The sequence below is a fragment of the Chelonia mydas genome, chromosome 15, assembly GCF_015237465.2.
Source record: "Chelonia mydas isolate rCheMyd1 chromosome 15, rCheMyd1.pri.v2, whole genome shotgun sequence".
In the NCBI taxonomy this organism is placed as follows: domain Eukaryota; kingdom Metazoa; phylum Chordata; order Testudines; family Cheloniidae; genus Chelonia; species Chelonia mydas.
The window spans coordinates 23,291,005-23,315,509 of record NC_057856.1 but is presented as its reverse complement, the minus strand read 5'-3'; the positions used below and the strand labels follow the sequence as shown (position 1 = coordinate 23,315,509).

At 42.9% G+C, this 24,505-nt stretch overlaps 1 protein-coding gene across 2 annotated transcripts in view; it reads left to right on the top strand.

Moving 5' to 3' along the window:
• Window positions 1–24,505, top strand: part of LOC102943959 (transmembrane protein 132B) — a 358,631-nt gene that overhangs the window by 320,743 nt on the left and 13,383 nt on the right. For both annotated transcript variants that reach the window (XM_037878834.2, XM_043529414.1), the window contains one exon: window positions 21,775–21,980. In XM_037878834.2, coding sequence (XP_037734762.1) covers window positions 21,775–21,980 — 206 coding nt within the window. The remainder of the gene's footprint in view (window positions 1–21,774; window positions 21,981–24,505) is intronic.

Sequence of the window (24,505 nt, the reverse complement as noted above, 5' to 3'; positions counted from 1 at the left end):
TCTCAGCGTAGTGTCACGTTGACATAACAGGGGAGACAAATAGTGTCTTCGAAAAGATTTGATACCTTCATTCAGTTGCTTTCTACCATGCTTAAGCAGCTTGAGAATACTCATTTGGAGGGCACGCTGGCTGGATTTATAAGAGACTGAAGATTAATTTTCCCTTCTAGTGCATTAGTACATTCATTTTGAAGGACTTCCCTTTGTTTCTTGAGCGATCCTTCAAGCATATCTCCTGAGCGTAGCCGTCTGCTGGAATAAAGCTCAGCAGCACCAACACCAAGGAGCTGCTGGTGTCTTTTTTTATTTTGCTGCGCACTGGATATGTTTAAAGTGTTTATCTAATATAGCAAGAAAGGGTATTGAGGGTTATGGAAAATTCTGGGGGTCTCCTTTTCAGTTAACCATCTGTACGGTTGGGCTTGAACCACCTCTGCTGAAGTCAGGAGAGGTCTTTACGTTGGCTGTAGCGTGCCTTGGATAAGGCCCCAAATACTGCTGTACCACTGCTGCCATTTGGCAAGCCCTGTAGGGCACATACTGTAAGTGAAAACACTGTAGAGCCAATATTGCCAACCCCAACCGTTCAAAAACCATCAGTCATGCCCTCCCCCAAATCCATGGAATTGGCTTAAAAATCATGAGACATTTTAAAACAACAAACTTCGGGGTCCTTTGTATTTGCCTTCTAAAGCTTGAGCCTTTAGGGTTCACATTTTCAAGCTTTTCTCTGCACCAATGAAGGCCAGAAACTTATTTTAATTTTATAAATGAATGCTGGGATTTTCACATAATCACATGACTCCAGGAGCTGGGGGCTTGAAGACAAACATCGTGAGACTAGTGATAAAATTGCAAGAGTTGGCAACAGTTCAATGTGATAGAACGGCCCAGCCAGGACTACATAGAAATAGCCTTGACCATCTCATGTGGGGTCAGAAAAAGAACATGTCATGCCAAACTATTTAACTGAAGAACTTGCCTTTGTGGAACGTTATTCCAATGTAGGTTGTGTTGGCTTCATTTCCTTTTTTAATTGTTCCATTTTACTTTTTAACTAATCCATGAATTATTTGTGTTTCTCAGGCGAAAAGCTAGCAGGGTAAATGTACATGCAGCGTATGCACCGAAATCTAGGCACAGAACCAGCATTTTGTTTTCTGAATAAAAATGTGCCCCTCTGCATTGCAGAGCTATTTGTGGATATTTAAAAGTTTTCCCAGCAATGAACTAGAGCAGTGATGGCATGTCCCCATCAGGGCACAATTTGAGAACGTAGTGCCATGGCTGGCACTCCTGGTTTAAAGCATTACTCTTAATACTCTCGTAAGCCTGCAAACATTATTACTTGGCTGTCTACTCTTGCAGTAGATTAGGATGTTGTTATGCTTGCCCAGAGGTACCGACCCAAGATGAATTTAGAAGGACGGTCTTCATTACATTGTCCTAATCAGGCAAACCCCTGTTGTATTGAAAGAATATAATTTTCTTGGCAAGTAGTGGAATGCACTCCCGTGCCAGAGATGTCATTCGGAGACAACATTAGACGCCTAATTCTAAACGTAAAGGGAAAGTTTCCTCTGATGAATGTCCTGGGACTGGGAAGGAGTGTCTCTAGTGGTTAGGACAGGGGTAGTTGGAATTGGGATTGCTGGGTTCTATAACTAGCTCTGTTGCCAATTCATCACCATGGGACCTTGTGTAAACCGTGTACTTTGGAGGGGCAAAATCCTGCCCTCAGCCCCATACAGCCATGACGGGGGTAGGTGGCAGTGGGTTCCAGGAATAAAGCTGGCTGCAAGAGACAGGGAAGGATGTCTCCTAGGGAGCCAGCACAGCGCATGAAGATGATGATGTAACTGTTCCTCTTGGAAGGAGCAGCACGCATTCCCTATGCACTGAGATCTGGAGCTGGCTTGCAGACAACTTGCTGCTGATTGCAGACAACTTGCTAGCTGGCTGGGGCAACTGTACATACCTCTCATGAAGTGAGTCTGCGACAGGAGGCTTGCATTAGCCCCCCATGCCAGATTTGTGTTGCTGAGGGCTGTTGGAGAGAGCTCCTTACACACTTTTCTCTCCCATGTGCACTGTAGTGAAGCTATTTGGAGAGGTTAAACAGGATTTGGTCATAGTGAAGATAGTGCATCCACTGCACACAGACAGCAGCTGGTAGTTCTCTGTCTCTCTGACTAACTCACAACAGCCTGAGCTGCCTCACATCACCACACTGGGTCTAAGTCCTGCCCTAATCCAGGAAGTCATGGAAGTGACTGCGGACTACACCACGGAACCAAGAGCAGATTTTAGTCCTATGTGTCTCAGTTTACCCATTTGTAAATTCATTCTGCTTATCCTTGATTGTCACAGAGGGCCTTGTGAGGCTTCACTGTTGGAGATCCCTGGATGACAGGCACTGACATGAAGGCAAATTATGATGACTACTCTCATTCCACAAAGAACACTTCAGGGAGCAGGCCAACAGACTGTATATCCAGCTAAACTTATATCTGGGGAGGTGTGGGGCTGCCCTGCTCGGGGATGGTGCGGGCACTGAGATGCCTCAGTGTGTGCAGAGGGAGCATGACACTCCAAAACCTCCTTCATGTGTGCAACACACAGCCCTCCTCTTGAACAGAATGGAGGGGGCAGAGCCTGGAATCTACCTGCTCTACATTCCTCTGGGATGCTGTGTATCCCTGGGGAGCAATGCAGAGAGTACAGTACCATCGGGGCCTCATATGGTCCCCGCATTCCACAGACATGTAAGGGTTGGGCAGGATCTCGCTCTCAGCACTTAATCACAAAGCTGGCGACCGAAGAAACGAAAAGAAAAGGAGTACTTATGGCACCTTAGAGACTAACCAATTTATTTGAGCATAAGCTTTCGTGAGCTACAGCTCACTTGCATCCGATGAAGTGAGCAGTAGCTCACGAAAGCTTATGCTCAAATAAATTGGTTAGTCTCTAAGGTGCCACAAGTACTCCTTTTCTTTTTGCGAATACAGACTAACACGGCTGTTACTCTGAAACCTGAAGAAACAAAGTCATTCACAGAACTACCATGTTCTAAATAAGGTTAAGACTATGCCAGCATTTTCACTGAAAATTAGGGTTTGCTAGAAGCACATATAACAATTCAGTAAGGAGGAATCAGACAGAAAGTGTCCCTGCAAGGCCGCCAAACCTTAGATATTCCTGCGATCTTTCAGGTCAGCGTGAGGCAGCATCTATAAAATCTTTGAGGAAGGATGGAAAATTTGCAGATTGCCTGCACTCAACAGTAACCTGAAAAGACCTACAGGTCCCTGGGCGTTAGTTAGCTACAGCAGTTATGACTGATGTGTGATGGGATTTTTAATTAGGCACTCTTTATAAAACTCTCCCTCTCCCTCCCCCACCCTTAAAATGTCATTGGCGAAACTACAGAATATACAACAAATGAAATTGAATGAATACACATGTAATTTATTTTTTATTTCATGGAGCCTTAGATTTTAAATTTGAGTCACAGGAGTTAGATCCATGAATCACCAATACTAAATTTCTCCATGTTTTTAAAAAACCTGTTATTCGACATAGTGAAACTGAAGTATGTTACATCTGCCTGAATACTTTCCCCTCTTACGTTTCAGAACAGCGTGATAATTATCCTGTCAACCTGTAACCCCATTTACTTGAGTAATTCAAGTGCAAAAGAGAAGGGAAAAAAACCAAAAAGGAAACCAACCTCCATTACCTTGTAGTCCCAACATATGTGTTGTTTTCACCCAATTAACACTGTTTCTCCTGAACGGTTTAGTGTTTGCAATTAGAATTGATGCAAGAAAGAGCTGGCACCAGATGCTGGGGTTTCACCAGATAAACAACTTCTAGGACACCAGCCACTGAATATGAAGCGAATGGATGTTTACCAAAGCTAACAAGTGTCGGTAATGCTTCTCTGTTAAAGTTTAGGGATCAAATACTTAAGTGAAAGTAGCCCTAAATAAGAATGTGCTAAAACTTTGTGCCAGGGAAAGATCTTTTAGCTCACTGTACAACAATAAAGATGTCTGTCTGTAAACAGGCATGCTGTCTGGGAAGGATGTCAGCTCAGGAGAGGTACTCCATTATAGTGACAAGACAAACAGGAGGCATGCTGACTTACTTACCCGCATTGGTGAAAAGAAGCAGTGACTCAAGGAGCAAGAGTGGAGCAAGATTTCCATTGCAAATGAGCAAACGTACAAAGGTTCCTACTCTGAGCCCGAGCCCATGTGTTCCCATTACCAGTGGGCAAACTGGCTGAGAGAAAATAAGAACCAGCCCAAGAGACTTGAACTTGCATTCATTTGAGATTTGAAAGAGATTGGACAACTTGATATAGGTTTCACATGCATCTTCTCTTTTCGGACTGGAAGTGCCAAAATACCAGGAGACAGGCTATGCATGAGATAGCTCATCTCAAAGTGTGATGTACTGGAAATTTCCAGAGAGAGCAGGTTGTGCAGAGGGGTCACTCAAATGACAATGTGTAAAATGGCTGACCAAGCTGTATCTTTATTACATACCATGCTGAAGTCTAAATCCCAGGCAGGGAAGTCCTGGCACCTACAAAGGGCTTGGTCTAATGCTCATTAAATCAATGGAAGGATTCCCCTTGACTTCACTGGGTGTTGGATTGTGTCCAAAAAAGAAATTGCCCTGCTTGCCCTTATCAGCTAATCCCTATTTCCTCACCTACACCAATCCGGAGACCTATCTGGTCTCCCCACTACTTTCAAAGACCTTGTGTGTGCTAAGGCCAGAAATATAGCTTAATGTAATGACTCTGGCGAGTGGCACCAGTCACCTTCCCACTCTTCTGCTGACAGACTGGAGTCCCCAGTGGCCCAGCCTCTTTCTGCCTGAACTAATGGTTAGGGTTAATGCCTATTTTCTGGGAGTAAACATATTCTTTTATCCCTCAACTAAACCAACTCCTTAGGATAGCCATTTGCCATGACTATTCGGATTCCTGCTGTCAGAACCATCTATTTCCTATCCGGAAAGTTGCAGTGCTGAAACAAATGGGGAGTGGGGAGAGTTGGGAAAACATCTGTTCTCAAAAAATTCCTCAGTACAATTTTGTAGATTTAAGAGATTTAGAAGAGCAAGTAAAATCCAGCTGATTAACAAAGCAACCTTCAAACAGCGAGGTTTACCCATCACTAGCCATTCTCTGCTGCTCAACAGAAACCAGAAAATATTTTTGCAGAAACCAAATATTGTCCTTGGCCAAAAAACATCCCCAAGCCCTTTCAAAATTCACTGTAGATAATATGTGAGGATAGGATGTTGGTCCCTGCTAGCAGCTGCACAAGGAGCGTGCCCGGTGAGCAATTATCACTCCATCTGAATGATGTTAAGCCAAGCGGCAGACTGGAGGGAGTCTCTGAGCACCACCGCCTTCTATGTTCCTCCCCCTTCCACCCACACATCCACCCAAGTTGTGTCAGCTCCATCAGTCACACCCCTGCACGGAGTGCCTAGAAATGGAAAGAGAGCAGCTGCTCTGCACCTGGGACTGAAATGCTGGCAGATCGTGTGTTTGATTTAATCATTTTCCATAGATCAACAGTTTCTGAATAGTGCACACACTTCATTCAGTGCAGCAGGTTTTTAAATTCTCATTGTACATTCATGGATCATTGAACCTTTTCTAAGCCTCTGCAATTGTTCCCATTGTTAAACCAAAATGTTAATGTCTTCCATGCTGTTCTTCCCTCTAGTTCAGTGCATTTCAACGGGGGTTAAAAGGTAAAAACACTCCGAAAATTCAAATGCCCATCCCTATAAGCTATTCCTCCTCGCCCCGCCAATATTGCTTGACCTCTTATCAATAGTGTTAAATGCTGACATCTATAGGAGATAATAGAATTACAACAGCGGTTTCTCCAGTAAGTCAATAGGGTATCACTGATTCTGCTGTACAAATTGCTGCTGAGGCAGTATTAAAGTGGTGTCATGTTATCAGTGTAAAGATTTATACATTTGTAATGAACAACTGATTGTTTTCTACAATGGCCTGTTGTTTGGGCCATCATGTGTTTTCCTTTATCCTTTGAACACACATTTAGCATATTACCAAGCCAATGTTTTACTGGAGCAAATCCTTACCATTCATGGAGGAAGGAGCTCACTTTGTATCCTTTTCCCCCTCTACTTTGTTGCAGGCCTCAATATAAATTCTAGTTCATATTTTGTAAAAATGAAAGTAATATTCTTAATGAGAGATAGGTCCCAATCCCGCAAATTAAAGAAAGTGACTAGGGGAATGGCTTTTCTAGATGTGACTCTGACAAGTAGGGAGGAACTGGTTGAGAACTTGAAGGTGGAAGGCTGTTCTTGATTCTACGGAATGGCAGGAGGGAAAACAGTGGAATAAAGACAATAGATTTCAAGAAGGCAGATTTTAGCAAACTCAGAGAGTTGGTAGGTAAGATCCTGTGGGAAGCAAATCTAACAGAAAAAAAGAGTTCAGTGAGAGTTGGCAGTTTATTTAAAGAGACATTATTAAGAGCGCAAGAACTAGGTGTAGGAAAGGTAGGAAGTATGGTAAGAGATCACTCTGGCTTAACCAGGAGATCTTCAACGACCTGAAACTCAAAAAAAAAAAAAAGTCATCCAAATAGTGGAAACTAGGTCAAATTACAAAGGCTGAATATATATATACACACACACACACATATATATATATATATATATATATATATATATATATATATATGTATATATGTATATAAATAATATATATATATATTATAATTATAATAATTATATATATAAACAACACAAGCATGTAGGGACAACCTTAGAAAGGCCATGGCAAAAAAAAGAAAAGAAAAAAAAAAGATTAGCTAGGGAAATAAAGAGTAACAAGAAAGCATTAGTAAAAAGAGGAGGAACACCACAGATGAGTAGGCCCATAACTCAATACGGAGGGAAAGACAACAGAAAATGCAGCGATGGCTGAAGTGTTAAATGCCTTTCTTGTTTCAGTTTTCACCAGAAAGGTTAGCAGTGATTGGATGAGTAACAGAGTGAATATCAGTGTAAATGGGGTAGTATCGGAGATTGAAATAGGGAAAGAACAAGTTGAGAATTATTTAGAGAAGATAGATGTCTTCAACTCAGCAGGGCCTGATGAAATACATCCTAGAATACTTAAGGAACTGGCTCAAGAGATCTCTGAGTCACTAGTGATTACCAAGTGGGCTTGGCTATACTTACATTTTATAGCGCTCTAACTTGCTGGCTCGGGGGTGAAAAATCACCGCCCCTGAGCACAGCAAGTCAAAGCGCTTTAAAGCGCTAGTGTTGACAGGCTCCCAGCGCTGGGAGCTATTCCCCTCGTGGAGGTGGATTACCAGGAGTGCTGGGAGAGCTCTCTCCCAGCACTCGCACACGACCACACTTGCACTTCAAAGCGCTGCCCTGGGAGCACTTCCGCAACGGCGCATTGACGTTTCCAGTGTAGCCATGCCCTTTGAGAACTCCGGAGGACGGGAGAGATTCCAGAGGACTGGAAAAGGACAACATACAATACCTATCTATAAACAGGGGAGTAAGAATAACCCAGAGAATTACAGACTAGTCAGCTTAACTTCAGTACTTGGAAAGATAATGAAGCAACTAAACAAACAGTTTGTAAGCACCTAGAAGATAAGGTGATAAGTAACAGTCAACATGGATTTGTCAGGAACAGATCATATCAAACCAACCTAATATCCTTTTTTGACAGGGTAACAAGCCTTGTGGATGGGGGAGGGGTGATACCAGTCAGCTCTGTGTTTTGGGGGAACCAGGGCGCAGTATCTAGCCTGTCTGACTCATGAAAGACACCTCCCCCAGTCTCTTCTTGAACCAAAATCGATCAGAGAAAAGGCTTGCAGAGAGTAGTGAAGGGCATTGGGAGACACACCTAGACCCCTCCTGACAAGGGTGACAAGATTAAGACCATTAGCATACAGAATGAAGAACAGAGACAACTCCCCGAGCCTCATCTGCATGAAAGATGGGACAGGGAGACATCTCAATTTGCATACAGAATGGAGAACAGAGAACCACACTGAACTCTGGAATCAGAAAAGCAGGGACACACTGCATCATGGGAATCTCTACTCCAGATGTTAATGAACCTATGCCTGCACACACCCAGCTCAGCAATTATCAGACCAATTCTAGTAATAAATCCTTGATTGATATCCAGAATACTGAAGCAGCCTAGTTGCATTGTGAGCTCCCTGGAAGAAAACACTACCCATAGCCAAGAGTGATCAGCCTAAAGAAAACCCTGGAGTCATCAGTTTACCCATAAACAAATCTAGTGTTCTCCCTTGAACCATTGTATTTTCTCTACAAAAACCCCTACCTATGCCCAAGTAAGTGTTCTGATGCTTAGATCTAAACTATGCATCAGTTCCACTGGGACTCCATCATCTCCTGACTGATCATCCTGGGGGCTCTGCTTGTCTTTTGCCCTCAGGACCCTGAGCTACCACCATCACCTGGGAACCCCGACCAGTTCAAGCTTCAGGGAGCAGTGAGATCCCCTTCTTTCTCTCTCTCTCTGTTTTCCTTTCTAGCTCAGGTATTAACCTTTAATAATGTATGTTATGTTGGTTTAGGGTCTCCTTGCGTAGTTATCACTATTATTCAATAAATAACTTTTACGGTTAAGCTGGTTGCTTCTTTCTCTCTCTCTCTCTGAACTTTACTCTGTTGTGTTTTTAGCTTCCCCCATTTACTCTGCAGCAACGCTTCTTTGACCTAAGCTAAAGATCCCTGTAGTGCCCCAAAATACTGTGGGGTTTGCTCATCAAGTGGGTTACTGCTAGAACAATTGTGACGTGAAAGTGGGATAGGGACGTGTTAAACCTGTGGCACATAACTGAGGGGGGAGAGGGGGGGAGAGTACACTTACAAAGTCTGTGGATGAGACCAAGCTGGGAGGGGTTGCAAACATTTTGCAGGACAGGATTACAATTCAAAATGATCTTGAGAAACTGGAGAAATGGTCTGAAATAAATAGGATGAAATTCAATGAGGACAAATGCAAAGTGCTACACTTAGAAAGTAATAACCAATGCACAAATACAAAATGGGAAATGACTGCCTAGAAAGGAGTATTGCAGAAAAGGGCCCGGGGGGTATAGTAGATAAACTAAATATGAGTCAACAGTGTAACACTGTTGCAAAAAAAGAAAACATCATTCTGGGATCTATTAGCAGGCATGTTGTAAGCAAGGTATGTGAAGCAATTCTGCCCTTCTACTCAGAACTGATAACGCCTCAGCTGAAGTATTGTGTCCGGTTCTGGGCACCACACTATGGACAAACTGGAGAAAGTCCAAGGGAGAGTAACAAAAATGATTAAAGGCCTAGAAAATATGACCTCTGAGGAAAAATTGAAAAAACTGGGTTTGTTTAGTCTGCAGGAGACTGACATCATAGTTTTCAAGTACATAAAAGGCTGTTATAAAGAGGAGGGTGAAATGTTGTTCTCCTTATTCACTGAGGAGAGGACAAGAAGTAATGGGTTTAAATTGCAGCCAGGGACATTTAGATTAGACATTAGGAAAAACTTCCTATCTGTCAGGGTGGTTAAGCACCAGAACAAATTACCTAGGGAGGTTGTGGAATCTCCGTCATTGGAGGTTTTTAAGAACAGGTCAGCCAAGCACCTATCAGGGATGGTCTAGAAAATTAGTCCTGCCTCAGTGCAGGGGACTGGACTAGATGACCTATCGAGGTCCCTTCCGGTCCTACGATTCTATGAAACACTTACTTGTGAGTTTAGTTGTTGTTGTTGTTCTTTTGGGGTGTGTTTTGGTAGCTCTTACTCAGAGCCTCTGTTGTGGACCAGGCTCTCGTTGTGCCAGATGCAGTTGTGCTTTCCATTGGTTATTCCAAGTAATACGCGTTACTTTCACTTAGTACGTTTTTGCAGGATTGAGTCCTTATTTCTAGAGGCAGAAAACTCTGGTGAAGTTTAGACCGCAACTTTGGACCTGCCCCCTTACTCCTTTAGAAGGCCAGGGTATTTAGGTACCTAGGTGCTTTGAAAATCCCACTAGGCACCTAACTCCCATTGGGATTCTAGGAGACTATTTGTTTAGGTGCCTAAATACCTTTGAAAATCTGTCCCCTAGTGCCTGATCCTGCCCCATATAAATCAGTGGAAACTTTAACAATGGGCCAAGGGTCAAGCCTTAATATATTTTTTAAAAATACTACAGTATCCTACAGTAATTGCCCCAAACACAGCGGTATCCTTGCCATAAGGTGTAGTTAGTGTTTTGGACTGTTACTGTAGCACTTTTGGGGGTTGAACAAGCTTCCCCACACCCTAAGCTTTGGGGGGGGCGTTCTGAACATCACCCATGGCTCCTTTCTCCACAATGAGCCAAACCCTGGAACGGAGTACCCCTGTCAACTTTGGGGAAGTGTAGAGATAGTTCTGAACTTTGCCGGTTTGGGCCCATTTCAACGTGGTGTATTTCTCACTTTTGCTGCATTATAATCTGGGAATAATGAGTTACTATTATATTCACATTTATAATTATAGTTATTAGACCTGTAAAAAGCCCTAGAGTTATTGTTCAGGTGAAGCCGTGAAGGTAGGATGGGAGGGGCCGAGGGGGAAGAAAAAGAAAAATGCTAAAGGTACAGTATGCTTCATAAAAACGGCAAAGAATCCTGTGGCACTTTATAGACTAACAGACGTATTAGAGCATAAGCTTTCGTGGGTGAATACCCACTTCATCGGATGCATGTAGTAAACTATAGCATGTTATTTAGAGGCTCATCTAAGGTTTTAAATTTACATGTAGTGGATAGACTCTGACTACTTTCTTGGAATCCAGCTGCTTTAAAGCCTTTACTTTAGACTGGTACCATTCACGTATCTATAGCAATATGCCCTTCTTTAATAATAATAAAAAAGGAATATTATCTTGAACTCTGAATCACACAGTACCTACAGTGTTCTTACATGCAATTAGTATTAAGATAAGATTTAAACTCACGCTACCACCATTTGCTTTTGATAAGATCACTTTGAATTGAACAATACAGTGTGGTATTTCCTAAAAACAGATACTAGATTTACACAATCAGTTCCCTGCACCAAAAATAAAGAGACCCAGAAGGTACCAGTTTTGATTTTACCGATTCCTCTCCATGCTCCATAAAGCAAATATGACATTGCATAGGTTGAGGAAGGTAAGAACATATTCGGTTAAGGTTGCAGTACCCAAGGAATTTAATACTTTCTGGTCCCATTTCAACAAAGCATGCGTTTAAAATCAACGGGATTTATACATGTGGCTAAGTGCTTTGTCAAGTAGGAATGATTCACTGAATTGAGCCCCCTGTGGGGTTTGGAACACCCTCCATTCCCGCTGATGCTCAGCATCTTGCACAAAGTAGTGCTTACCCCTTGCTGCATGTTTAGGGCCAGGTTTTGACAATACCACTAGGGCTGTGTGAGAGGATCATAATCTTATTTGTAATAACTGCTTGTAACCTAGAAGCTGAAATCTGTTTTGTTATTTTTACTCCTTTACGCCTGGACATAGATTGGTTACAGTGGAGTTGCATGTGAGTGCTAAACTGCCAACATAGGTTATGAAAGAAATAGCACTAAAGCTTTCTTGGATGTTTAATTCCCTGGAAAGTGTAACATAAAGCTTCCTGCTTTCTTCCTTCCATTTGCAAAAGCTGACTCACTTCTTTGCATTTTATGTATTCTGTGCTTATATGTACAGTATGCATTATGGATCAGAGCACAGGCTGGGGTGAATTCTGAATCCGCTCCAACTTTGGGGCATGAATGTATTTGTGGAACTGAAGTGTCTACGAGTGTTGATGTCCTTTGAATGCGTCTGATGCTCTATAATGGCACAGTTACTAATGTCCTGGGGATGAAATGCTGTTTAGCTAGCATTCGTGTATTTGGCGGATTTTTTTTTATTCCCCAGTGGGATTGTTCCTCTGCCTGCTGAACATGTAAACCCCTTCTCTACATAACTGAACAATTTGTCTATTCATGTTCTTACAACGCTCCCAACATTGTGGTATCAGAGACAGTCACTTTGTTAATGGGAACCGTTCTGTTACCTTTTGCCCTAGATGTTTTCTGTGCCTCACTTTGATTAACTATAAAATTAGCATATCGACATTTACTTCTCTCTCAGGCATCGGTTGAGACATTATAATGGCTGTGAAGCAACATGGGACCCTTGCATGAAGGGTCCAGACCAGTTACATAAAATTATTAGAAGTATTTTTGGCTACAGGTATTTGTGACAGGGCAATGAGAATACAACAGGATTTTGCATGCCTAGGAGGTGATGTGCTTTGTTGTGAAAGGGGACAATACATGTAAATCATTTCTCCCTGAATCTTAGTCTTAGATTCTGCCAACAACTTCCCCACCTCACTCCACTTTCTGATCCTCTCTTATAGCATGTTGGGCCAGAGAATGAATTAATTTCCCACAAAGCTGGCCCAGCTGCAAATCTCTCCACTCCAGGCAGAAAACTGTAGTCCTTCCTGTCTAGAGCATTAACCCCTTTCCTGCCAATCTCTGAATAAAGTATGCACACCTGTCTTTCCCTCCAAACAGTGAAGTAATCAGTATCCAAGCCTATGTGGGGCAGGGGTACTTTGGAGCAAGGACAGAATCTTTTGAATTCGATTGCTGGGACAACTTAAAGTTGCATTGAGTGCGCATGCTCCGATGTAATGAGATCGCTGGAGTTGGAAACTTAAGATTTCACCTACAATATTTGAGTGTTTTCCCATTTAATAATGAAGCAACATATATTTAAAAACAAAAGTAATTGAAACCCAGTGACCATGAAGAGATAATTGCAGTGTACATGCATGCATCTCAGAGAGGATTTGTTTACCCTGGAGAGATTAGCAGAGGAGCTTCTGTCAGAACCAAGGTGTTTTAATATTTCTAATAAGAATAAAATCAGGTCTTACAGCTGATTCTTCCCAGTGTCTTCTGTTTTAAGGACTATCTGTTTGCAAGGAGCATATTTCCAAATGTCGTGGGTATTCTGGATCTTGTTTTCCAAATGGTAACAGAATTATACTTAAAAACCCACCAACAACATTGTAATGCATGGATGTGCACTGTCCTCTGTGAAAGCTGGATAGTTTGAAAAATAAACACTATGCTAACCACAGTGGGCGATTAGAACATGAATTAAATTCTTACTAACATTTTTCAATAGGAAACAAGGCTTAGGATATATCTTCTAGGTTGCCCTGAGGGAATACATACTCGTATCCTAAACTGCCTCAGGATGGTATCATTACTTCAGAGGGAAGTACTTGAAAGAGTGCTAATTTGCTAGTTTAAAAATATTAACTTGGAAAAAAGACTTTAAAATGACACTTTGAGGCTATTTTGCACGTCTAAAATTAAAAGAGTATAAACCTTCTGTTTTCATCATTTCCAGTTTCAGCATCAAGTTGCCTGCCCTCCCTTCATCGCGTGGATCTCATCACTTGTCTGAAATGGTATATAAGACATCATTTGCAGATTCCAGTCCATACATTCAGCCAAGGGGAAGAAATAACCCTGCTTGGGAACAACACTGGAGAAATTGCACAGCTAGAAGTGTATTATAAGAACAACAGACCAAATTCCTGCCCTCAAATACACACAACCTCCCTGCAACTTTATGGAAGTTGCATCCCAGTGCAGGCTGGGGCAGCAGAATGTAGCCTAACATCTTCTGTTCATATGGTACCTTTAAGCCCATTGGATCCTGCTTCGTAAGACAAGCGATACCCATTAGTTCCTCCACTGCAGTCCTGCCACCTCTAGGATGGAAACTTTGGAGTTGCACATTAGCACAGTGACACAACACAATAATTTAGGACAAGGAACAAAGGATAATATCATATCCAGTTAAAACTTCAGGGGGAAATTAGCATGCGACAGTGCTCCTGGCCACTAAAGGACAGAGCTCCTGGGGAAAGCCTCGCACAGGGCTTCTCAATCTTTTTCTTTCTGGCGGCCCACCGGTGTCACAGCAACTTCTGCATATAAAAGCCAGGGCCAGTATTAGGGGGTAGGAAGCAGGGCAACTACCCAGGACCCCATACCCCACAAAGCTCAGTTGCTCAGGCTTTGGCTTCAGCCCCACATGGCAGGGCTGGGAGCCCTGGGCTTCAGCCCCACACTGGGAGGCTTCAGCTTTCTGCCCTGGGCCCCAGCAAGTTTAACACCGGCCCTGCGTGGCAGCCCCCTGAAACCTGCTCGCAGCCCCCAGACCTCTGGCTGAGAACCACTGGCCTGGCTTATCAAGAGGTGCTGTTGTGTAGTTAGAAATACCCCAATTACTTAAAAAGAACAGGAGGACTTGTGGCACCTTAGAGACGAACAATTTTATTTGAGCATAAGCTTTCGTGAGCTGCATCCGATGAAGCGAGCTGTAGTTCACGAAAGCTTATGCTCAAATAAATTTGTTCGTCTCTAAGGTGCCAAAAGTCCTCCTTTTCTTTTTGCGGATACAGTCTAACACGGCTGCTACTCTGAAACTCAATTACTTAGTGTTCTTGAGCATAATCTTTATTCATCCAGATCCAAGTCAGTGTCAAAATTAGGCCCCGATGCAGGAAAGCATCTCTGTTCAGTACAGCACCCAGAGCCATGTTTAAGTCACATTGAAGTCAACAGGACTTAAGCATATGCCAGAAATCAAACATGTGCCCAAGAGCTTTCCTGTACAGAGACCTTGTTCTGGATGATTTTTTAACTATCAGTGCCCATAATACTTTCGTTTATGGCCACAAAGGCTAAGTTCTGTTCTCTTTGAATTCTGTCCTTCCAGTCAATCAGGTAAAGAAATCACACTTTGCAGAGGTTTCAGTACAGCAAAAAAGCTGAGGTAGTGTGATTATGTAACTTCACCCCTTATTTTCTCCTCTACCACATTCTTTGCTTAAAGCACCATCAAAGGCATTTATTTTTTATTCCTTTTCTCCAGTTGGAGTCATTCTTCTGGAAATGTTGGAGTATTTTTACTTGTTTTCAGACAAATCACAAAGGGTTTGGGGCTCCCTTTGGAACAACTCTGCGTCTTCCTCTCGCAGAATCTTTCCATCACTCCAGTCTGCTGCACTTGGTAGAACTCACTAAGGAAGCTGAGAAACCAGCTCCAAAACAGCGAGAAGCGTTTGAATGTCCAGCTGAGTCCAGGCATTAACACTGGCAGCCAGGGAAAGTTCTCTAAGTTAACCAGCATGGTGGAGAATTTTGAGTCCACCTCTCTAAATTCTTATTGTGTTAAGCTGCTCCAGTCTCTAATGCCTCATTGAGCCTCCTGATTTAAAAGCCTGTTTCTATAGCCTTTGCTTATACTGAATGCTGCTTACTCATACTAGCAGTTTCATCGCACCCAACTGGATTCCTCCCATAAGTAAGTAGCACTCACCACAAGTGAGAGTTGCAGAATCAAGCCCTGTGCAAATTGTGGCCATATGTTTTATTAGTTATTGTTTTAAAGGACTCAGAAGCTTGTCATCTCTATTGCATCTGCCTTTTAACATGGGTACAATTAATTCTGCCCACAACAGAACCCATTTAAATGCCTAACTACCTGATGCAGGTGCAGTTAATAGGCATCTATGGCATCATGGTTAGAATGGTAGGCCTAATAATTTGTACCCTCAGTGCTGGAGGCCAGTTCAGAAAACCTGATCCTCTCAGTTTCTGGGAGGCCTCACAACTATAAATGCTTGTGATTAGTGGGGAAAAAAGCCATCCCCCCAAATCACAGGTAGGCATCTGATCTAGCAACATTGCGGGCCCTTGCCACTTTCCTGGTCTTTTCTCTCTCCTTTCTGTTTATTCTTTATACAGACAACACCCCCTTCTTTAAAAACTACTGCAAGTGCTTTACTTTATTTCACATTCGATAGAGCACGTTTTCAAGTACCAAAGTATTTTTGCAACATGGTAGAAAGAAATAAAGCAATTTAAGAAGACTAGTAACTAGAAAAGTAAGTTTTAAGCTCTCATTTGAAGTGGAATAATGAGTCAATTATGCAAATCTCACACGGTAAAACATTTCACTGGAATGGCGCAACATGCTTGGTGTTTGGAACTGGCCAGGGCAGAAAAGGAATGGAGATTCCACAGGTACAATGGAAATCCAGACTGAGAAGGATCTTAAATACCAAAGGTTCATCTAGCCCGGTATCCCGTCTTCCAACAGTGGCCAATGCCAGGTGCCCCAGAGAATGAACACAACATGTAATCATTAAGTGATCCATCCTTTGTTGCCCATTCCTAGCTTCTGGCAAACATAGGCTAGGGACACCATGCCATTCCATCCTGGCTAATAGCCATTGATGGATCTATCCATGAATTTATCTAGTTCTTTTTTAAACTAGAACTCGGGCTTCAACTTCAGTCCTGGGTCCCAGCAAGTCTAATGGTGGCCCCGGCAACCTCTTTAAAATGGGGTCACAACCCACTTTGTGGTTGCGACCCACAATTTGAGAACGGCTGCAATAGTCCATCCGGGAAAGTATCCACAAAGCAGTAACAAATCTGCATCAAGAACAGCTAGCCGGAACTAATTCACCTACACTGTTAGCCATGTAAGTATAACTTGCGGGTCTTGATTCACCATGACTGGTGAAGCAAGGTGCAAATTGTGCCTCCCCATGCCAGCAGGGGCTGCAGGTGGGGAATCCATTCCCCTCGGGAGGCAAGTGGCATTTATAGTGCCACCTTCCCCTACAACCCCCCCGCAGGGAAGGGCAGCTTGAAATTGCAGTTGAGTTCCCCAGGCGCCCAGCTGGTGGAGCATGCCAAGGACATGGTGTGAATCAATGCATCCCCAGGCTGCCCAAACTGCACACTCCTCCCCGGCCAGTGCTGTCCACTTTTGAGGTGCGCAGCTGCCTTTCTGCAGGGGGGTGGGGGGGGGCTCACACTCTGGCTACACCCCTCTGGGAGGACTCACTGATGTTGGGGTCGTTTATGCCTGTATCTGGTTTGAAGTTGCCAAAGCTGTGTGGAGAAGCTTCTCAGTACAAAACAAATGTCAAGACCTCTTCGAGGAAGGAAAGTCAAAGAAGAAGCAGAAAATTGAGGAAACGTAAGGTGGGGTTGAGGGTGCATGTCACAGCTAGACAACAAATAGGTTCAGGACAGCATGAGGAGGGAGGGGTTTAATGTATGGTTTGTGGGGCAAATCCCACCTCACCTCCACGGGTGTAGAGGCCACTCCAGCAGTGGAATAACGAAGGTGCCCAAGGGCAGGAATTAAGGAAACCACACAGAAAGTGTAGGCTTGCTATGGGCATGGAGCCCAGCTCCCACAACTTGGTGACAAGGCAAAAAAAGAGGAAGATTCTTTCCATCTTGCCTCCTCCCATTTCTCAAGCACCTAGCCAAATTCCTCGAGCTGAGGAGCTCATTTCTGACTGGGCTTGCTAATGCAAACATTTAACAACAATAATAATAAAGCACAATAATCCAACAGGGAAGCAGTTTCATAGAACTGTGCCCGCGCCACACAACGTAGGCTATTTGAAGTAGCTCAGCAAATTATTCCTACTGGAATGAAAAAGACAACGCCTGTAAGAATACTGCAGAAAAGGTGGCTAAGGCTGACATTCAAGAAATATCACAAGATTACAGTTTGAAGTTTATTACAAGAACGAGTCATTTATTCTATTTGCCTTTCACATTGAAAATCCCATCACTGTTGTTCTCTTTACAGCCTCAGCCACAGTCCAGAGATTTTGCATCCCTCACACATGTTTTGGAAAGCAGCAGTATACAGTGCGCCTCTGACCTTTACTGAGATCCATAATGTGCTTGATCGGTCAGTCTTATCCCCCTCTTTTATAACCTCCCCTGGCCGTGGTGAACTATTTTACAGAATATTTAAAAGGTTGCAGTCATACCACATTCCGCTCTTTCATGCAATGGAGGGTTCAGGAGAAACTTACTAAATAATTTTAACTGGTGTCGGTTTTGCTGTTCAATAGCGCTGGTTATATACACATGTATATATTTCTCCATTTGCGTCATTCAGCTTAATCTTGTGGTTCTTCACCAAGGGTCTGTCCACATGGGCAGCACAATGCCTGTGCATCAATTAAACCCTATTCTGAAAGCCAGTTTAACTAGTTCTTAAGCAGCTCTCTGTACAGGAGTGAAGTTCACCCCAAGGTTACAGCCCATAGGGATCTGATTCTGTGCTTACATTCTGTGCTTTACCTCTACTGGGAAGCAGCATAGCTTAGTGGCCGGCACTGGACAGGGACTTAGTAGACGTGGGTTCTAGTCCCACCTCCGCCACTGGATTGCTGGTGACCTTGGGCCAGTCACTTCACCTCTCTTTGCCTCTGTTTCCTCATCTATAAAAAATGGGGATAATGATGCTCATTTCCTTTTCAAAGCACTTTGAGATCTATGAATGAATAGCACTAGATAAGAACAAGGCATTTTTATTTTTATTTCTATTTTTATTACTGGCTCCAGCTGAGTTACTCCAAATTAAATGAAAGGAGAATCAAATCATTTTTTCCCCACTGCATCTTGAATAACCTAGCTACAAACTTCAGTACTTGCGAGAACAACCTTCACATTTTCATGTCTACTTTTTGCATGTTTTGCCCAGATATAGTTAAACAAAGCAAAACAAAATCTATCTAATTCAACCTCTTTTCTAAATCACTGGCATGCTGTTGAAGTAAGTTGAGGGTAAGGTTATGGCTTTTGAATAAAGCAACAACTGCACATGGAAAAATTCATCATGCAAGAGAGGGTTTGGGGTGGGGTGTTTGATATCACATTTTAGCATTTTTTTACACTTTTGCCTGCTTTCCTAAGAGATAAGTAAATGTTCAGTGACCTGAATTTTAAACAGCTTCCTAGTTATTCTTTTGGATTGCTAGATACTTTGGTACTTGATTAGTCTAAAATGTGGAGGCTGAGACAGGTTGTACAGAAGAAATTGTGCCTTGTAGAATTACTTGGGGGGATTGGAGCCAACCATGCGCTACAACGCCAGGAAAGGTTAATTACACCTCACTTTCATTTGACCTGAATCCCAGGGTGGATAGCTAGACCTCCTGCTCACCTGGTTGTAATATTTGATAAAGGAAACATTCTAAAATTGCATCTGTTAACTTTGCCAGGCAGGTGACAATGGCTAGTGTTGGGATGTTTTAGTGTTGGGATGTTTTATGCTTGCTTTGTGCATTTTAGAATGAAGGATCGCCGCTTTAAGCTTCAGCTCAAACCCACTCTGGTATCTTCCCACCATGAAGCATTAATGGGAGAGACAGTTCTTTTACTCTTCCTGTTCGCTCGGCTATTCAGCAGCAGTTCAAAAAAAACAATGCCATGCAAGTCAAAAAACCCAAACCCTTCAAAATCACACAATAGCAGACGGCGGCTCCCATGTGCAGAGAGAGCACAGTGGCATCTACTGTGCCTTTTATCAGGTGCAACACAGGTCCCGCATATCTTGCTCCTCCCTTCCCCAACTGTGGGGTTTCGGGCAACACTATCAGGGCTAGAGTCCCTCACTTGGTGTCAGCGAGGATACAAAATTCACTGCTGTGCAGAGTCAGCTCAAGATCTCATCTATGAAATCCGTGAACCAAACCTACTGGTTTTCTTATAGGTACGATGAAAATCAGCCCCTTCTTCTTTTATTTTGCACCTTTCCTGCTGACTGAAGGAGATGGAAGAACATTTTAGGCATCTAAAAACACAATCTAAAATATTCATTTCAGTCTTATCATATAGTAGTTAATCCCCTGATGGGGTCTTGATGTTTATCCTTCCCTCTTCAAGTTTTCTTAATTATTTCTGTCCCGTGTTAATTCGAACAAAGCTCCCTAGACGTAGCCTTTTCGATTTAGAATCTCAACTGCTCTTCCCATTAATGGCCTTGATTAATGTGCTTAAAAATGCCTCAAGACATTTGTGACACATTCTGAGAGGGGAACGACAAGGATTTTGAATATGTTCAATTTAATTTGTGATACTCTTCGTAACTGTGAGCTTGGAGTCCATTTTACATTTCTTAGCAAGTGCTTAGATGATTTGTTTTTTATTCTATTACTTTCCAGGCATTGATGTGGAAGGAGCATGATCTCCAGACAAGTGGCTTCGTTTTGTTAGCCAAACCATGGTAACTTTGGCCAAAGCCCGTTTGGAAAAAGTCATTTATTGTCATTTCAGTCCCTTGATTAGGATTGATCAGGACACACAATTGAATGGGGATAGACACAAGGATGGGTTTTAAGTGGCAGGCTGCAACTTGACCAAAATTTAACATGGGAGAGGGGCGCTATTTGCACACTTCCCCATACCAGGCATTTAAGTGGGTCCAGTGTGTGGTTTATAGGGCATCTGTCATATAGCCCATAACTCATGGCAGACTCTCCATTGCCAACCCCAAGGATTCTGCTTACTCTGCTGAAATCTCTCACCTTCCCTCTGCAAAGGGAACAGAAGAGAGGGCCAAAGAGGGATCTCAGACTGCAAGGACTTCAGATCTCCCTTTTGCCCATCGACCCAGGGTCTGCCATCAAAATCCCGTGTCTCTTATTTTCTGGCTGATGGCCTTTTGGCCTTTTATCCGTACTGGGCACAAGTTGCAACGGACATTCATATAGTTCCTAACACTGAATTCCTAAATCCTCTCCCTCTTCAGCTTTCTATTCTGTGTTGCAACACCAGGAATATGGTGTGACACAAGGAAGTGCTGATGCAAGACGGATATTTATTTAGCAGTCTCAGTGGAATGACGTGGGTCACGATTACTAAAGATCACTGCCCCGCTCCCCTGGCAGAGGTCAGTGTATGCTGACTTCTTTGGCAGCTGTCACATCTTTCCTTTTATTTTAAAAACTAAATGCAAATTATTATTTATCTTGCAGCAGCAGGGACCAGGGTTCCATTGGACACACACGTCGTAAAGCAATGGTCCTTGACTCAGAGAGTTTCCAGTCTAGGTTAAGATTGTTAGAGGATAAGAGTTTATAATCTAGGGGATCAATTCTGCATCCAGATCTGTGCCAAGGAGCCCTGAAACCAATAGGACTCTGTGAGGGTGAAGTGGATCTATCCATATGACTCCAGGTGAAGGATGGGGCTTAGGTTATTAGTTGCTTCCATATAGTACTTGTCCTGGAAGTATTTTAGTGTAGCAAACATCATGAGAGTACATCAGCTCTATATTTATTTTGGTGAAACTCCACTTAGAAATTCTAAAATTAATAGTTATACTGAAGTTCTGGATGCATATTATGGACCGCAAGAAGGTCTTTGGCACTGAACCTTACAGTACTCATATGAAAAGAGAAGGATTCTGTTTTATGGGTCTGAGAGTTTTTTTCTTTTTCTTATTAACATATGCCCCCTTTTTCTGGATTTTTAAGTAAGCTGTAAACAAAATTTGATGCACATGAAGTTTGATTCATGGAGAATTTAATTTCTCCAGTATAAAAGACTAACACAGGTCACATAACATCACAGCACTATTTTTGTAATTTAAGTAGTATCCATTGAAGAATGCAGAATTGTTTGCCTGGGGTCCATTTATCACTGTTTGCTACTAATTCGAAAGCTAAAGATACAATATGCGTTACTCCCATTATTAGCAATGTCTTTGTGCCGATGTATCATTCACTCTGTGTCTTCCTGAACTTTTATCCGTTTTGCAAGTAATCTTGGGATTTGTTTTAAAGGTTTCTGGCAGATGCGACTCCATCTTTGTTAATGGCAAGGAAATGAAGAGCAAAGTGGATACCATTGTGAACTTCACTTACCAGCATTTTACCACCCAGCTAGAAGTGACGGTCTGGGCTCCACGGCTTCCTTTGCAGATAGAGATCTCGGATACAGAACTTAGCCAGATCAAGGGCTGGCGGATACCTGTCACATCCAATAAGAGGTATGATTGCTATATTTGCATGACCTAGGTGCATGCATATGGCCAGGGATTTTAAGATCCAGCAGATTCATTTGGAGGCTATTTTTCAGAGGGTAGAACATCCCATTTGCAAACAGAGTTTATAGTCTGTCTCGGCCTGAAACAGTCACTACTGTGAAAACGGTAGGCCAAATTCTGTCCTCCTTTCCATCCTGTGAAAACTCAGTGAAATCAAAGCTAGCTGCATGGATGGGAATCTGCGGAAAGAGTGCGGATGTAGCATGTCAAGCGGGCAGCACTCAGTAAGACATAGGGCGTGTCTACACTACAACCACAGGGTGCAACTGCAACTTGTACAAAGATACCCGAGCTAGCTTTAATCTCGCTCACTTGGGAACTGGAGGAGTGAAGGTTTCAGCATGGGCTTCACAAGCCTGCCAGAACCCTGTGTAATTACTTGGGCCCACACTGAAGGCTGCACAGCTGCGGTTTCCCTGCTCTGGTACCCGAGCTGGCTAGATTGACGCTAGCTCAGGTATGTCTATGCAAGCTGCTTGCAGACCCCGTGATTGCAGTGTAGACACACCCAAGGCACTGTAGAAAAGACACAGGTCTGGGCAGAGGGCAGGGTACCTGGAGCTCTTGACTCCTAATCCCAATTCAGAATTCCTGAGGTCTAGTTTGACTGTTGGTGGCCTCGTGCAATTTACTGACGAGGCCAGCCTCAGTTTCTCCATCTGTAAAATGGGCGAGTACTTGCCTCTCTCACAGTGGTGTTATCAGAATCTTAGAGCATAGTAAAGACTACACTTTAACTGTGAAGTTATGCTTTAAGGGTTTGCATCAGGTATATATAAGTCATTTCAATGCACAGAAACTCAGCTAGTGCATAGTGTAACCCTTCCCCCCTCTCCCTCCATGCAGGCATGTCCATAGTTACAGCCTAATTCTACTATCCCTACTCTCACTGAGTAGCACCTTACTCTGAGCTGTTCTGTTGAAACCATTTTGCCTGAAAAACATGTAGATGGCCCTCCGAATGCTAATATTTGCATGCACAATTCATTGCAGGTGCAAACCTGTGGGCACAATTACTTGTGAGTACAATATTTATTACCCACAAGAATAGATCATGTTGTGGCCTTGCTGTAAATCAGGCTTTTAGAGTTGAAGTCTTTGCCCCTTTTTCCTTGTGCTCGACATTAATGTAGCTCAGTAAGCTTCATTACATCTGTTACACAAAATTCTGAAGGGAATATGGCGTTTTCAGTTAGACCCCCCCCCCCTTTAATCTCCTATTTCCCAAAGAATGCAGGTCCAGTTTCTTTGACATTTCTGAATATAGATGGGCGTCTCATTTCTGTTGATTATTCCATTTGACCTCTGCTGCACCTTCTCCATTACTGTAATGCAGCAGAGGTCTCCAATAATAGACTCACCTTCTGTCCGCTTATTTTTCCTGAGCCCGTATCTGCTATTTCTAAAGTCACAAGAAGCAGCAGAAGTGCACTTTGCACAGTATTGTGTGTCATTGTGTCTCATGGGCCTAGATGATTCACTAGATTTGATCTTACCATTAAGACCAGCAAGTTCAGACTATAAGAATGCGTTCACAAAAGCTGTTTTCAGTGACTTACCGTTTTGCCCATGGTTTGATACTTACGCTGACTTACTGTTACAATGTCATTGTGCCATGCGACACTAGACTTTAAAGAGCATGCAGTGCCTCAGTTACGCAGCATGGTGATAACACATAGATGTGAAAGATAAGGGGAGAAAAATTTCCCACAGATCATCAGCAATATCAAGAAGAGCAAGGTGGAGCGATCTGAGCAAACATAAAAGCATGTGGGTGAAAAAGGTACAAGGTGAGTGAGCATTAAAGCAGCAGATCTTTTGAAGAAGCATCAAGCTTTGTACAAGCAAGTTCTACAGAGGAGCTCAAAAGAAGCACTACCTAGCAGATCTGATTTAGGCAAGAAAGCACTGCGGATTCACAAAAGATTGTGTTCTGATAAAGAGACTCCACTGGCAAAAGGGGGGAAAGGCTTCTTGAGGTCTTTTCTCCTGCCCCTCCCATTCTCAAAGGACCCATGCGGGAACAGCCAACATTTGGACAAGCAGCTAGATTAAGCGTTTCCAGGAATACTACTGTATTGATGAATTTCAGGATCACTTGAAAAATTCTATTGGTGAGCATGGCATGACATCAGATCAAATTTATAATGCAAATGCAAAAGGGTTTCTGGCAGCAGCGATCCTATCACTGAAAATCCTAGTAGTTCCAGCTAGGAGCCTGTTGCCGGCTGTGCTCAGTGACTAGGACACATCTTAGCTATTGAAGTGACCAAACAGAGAGCAAGGAGCAGAATTATTTAGCACTTTACAAGGGGATGTAACTTGGGGTAATGGAATAAATTAACCAGATACTCTGGCAATGAACTCACTACAAATGGGCAGATCATCAGATACCTTCTTTTGTCTATCTAGAAGGTGCTCTTGATCAGGTGGCTGTGTCAAAAGGAGAGGTAATGAAGAACTGGCAC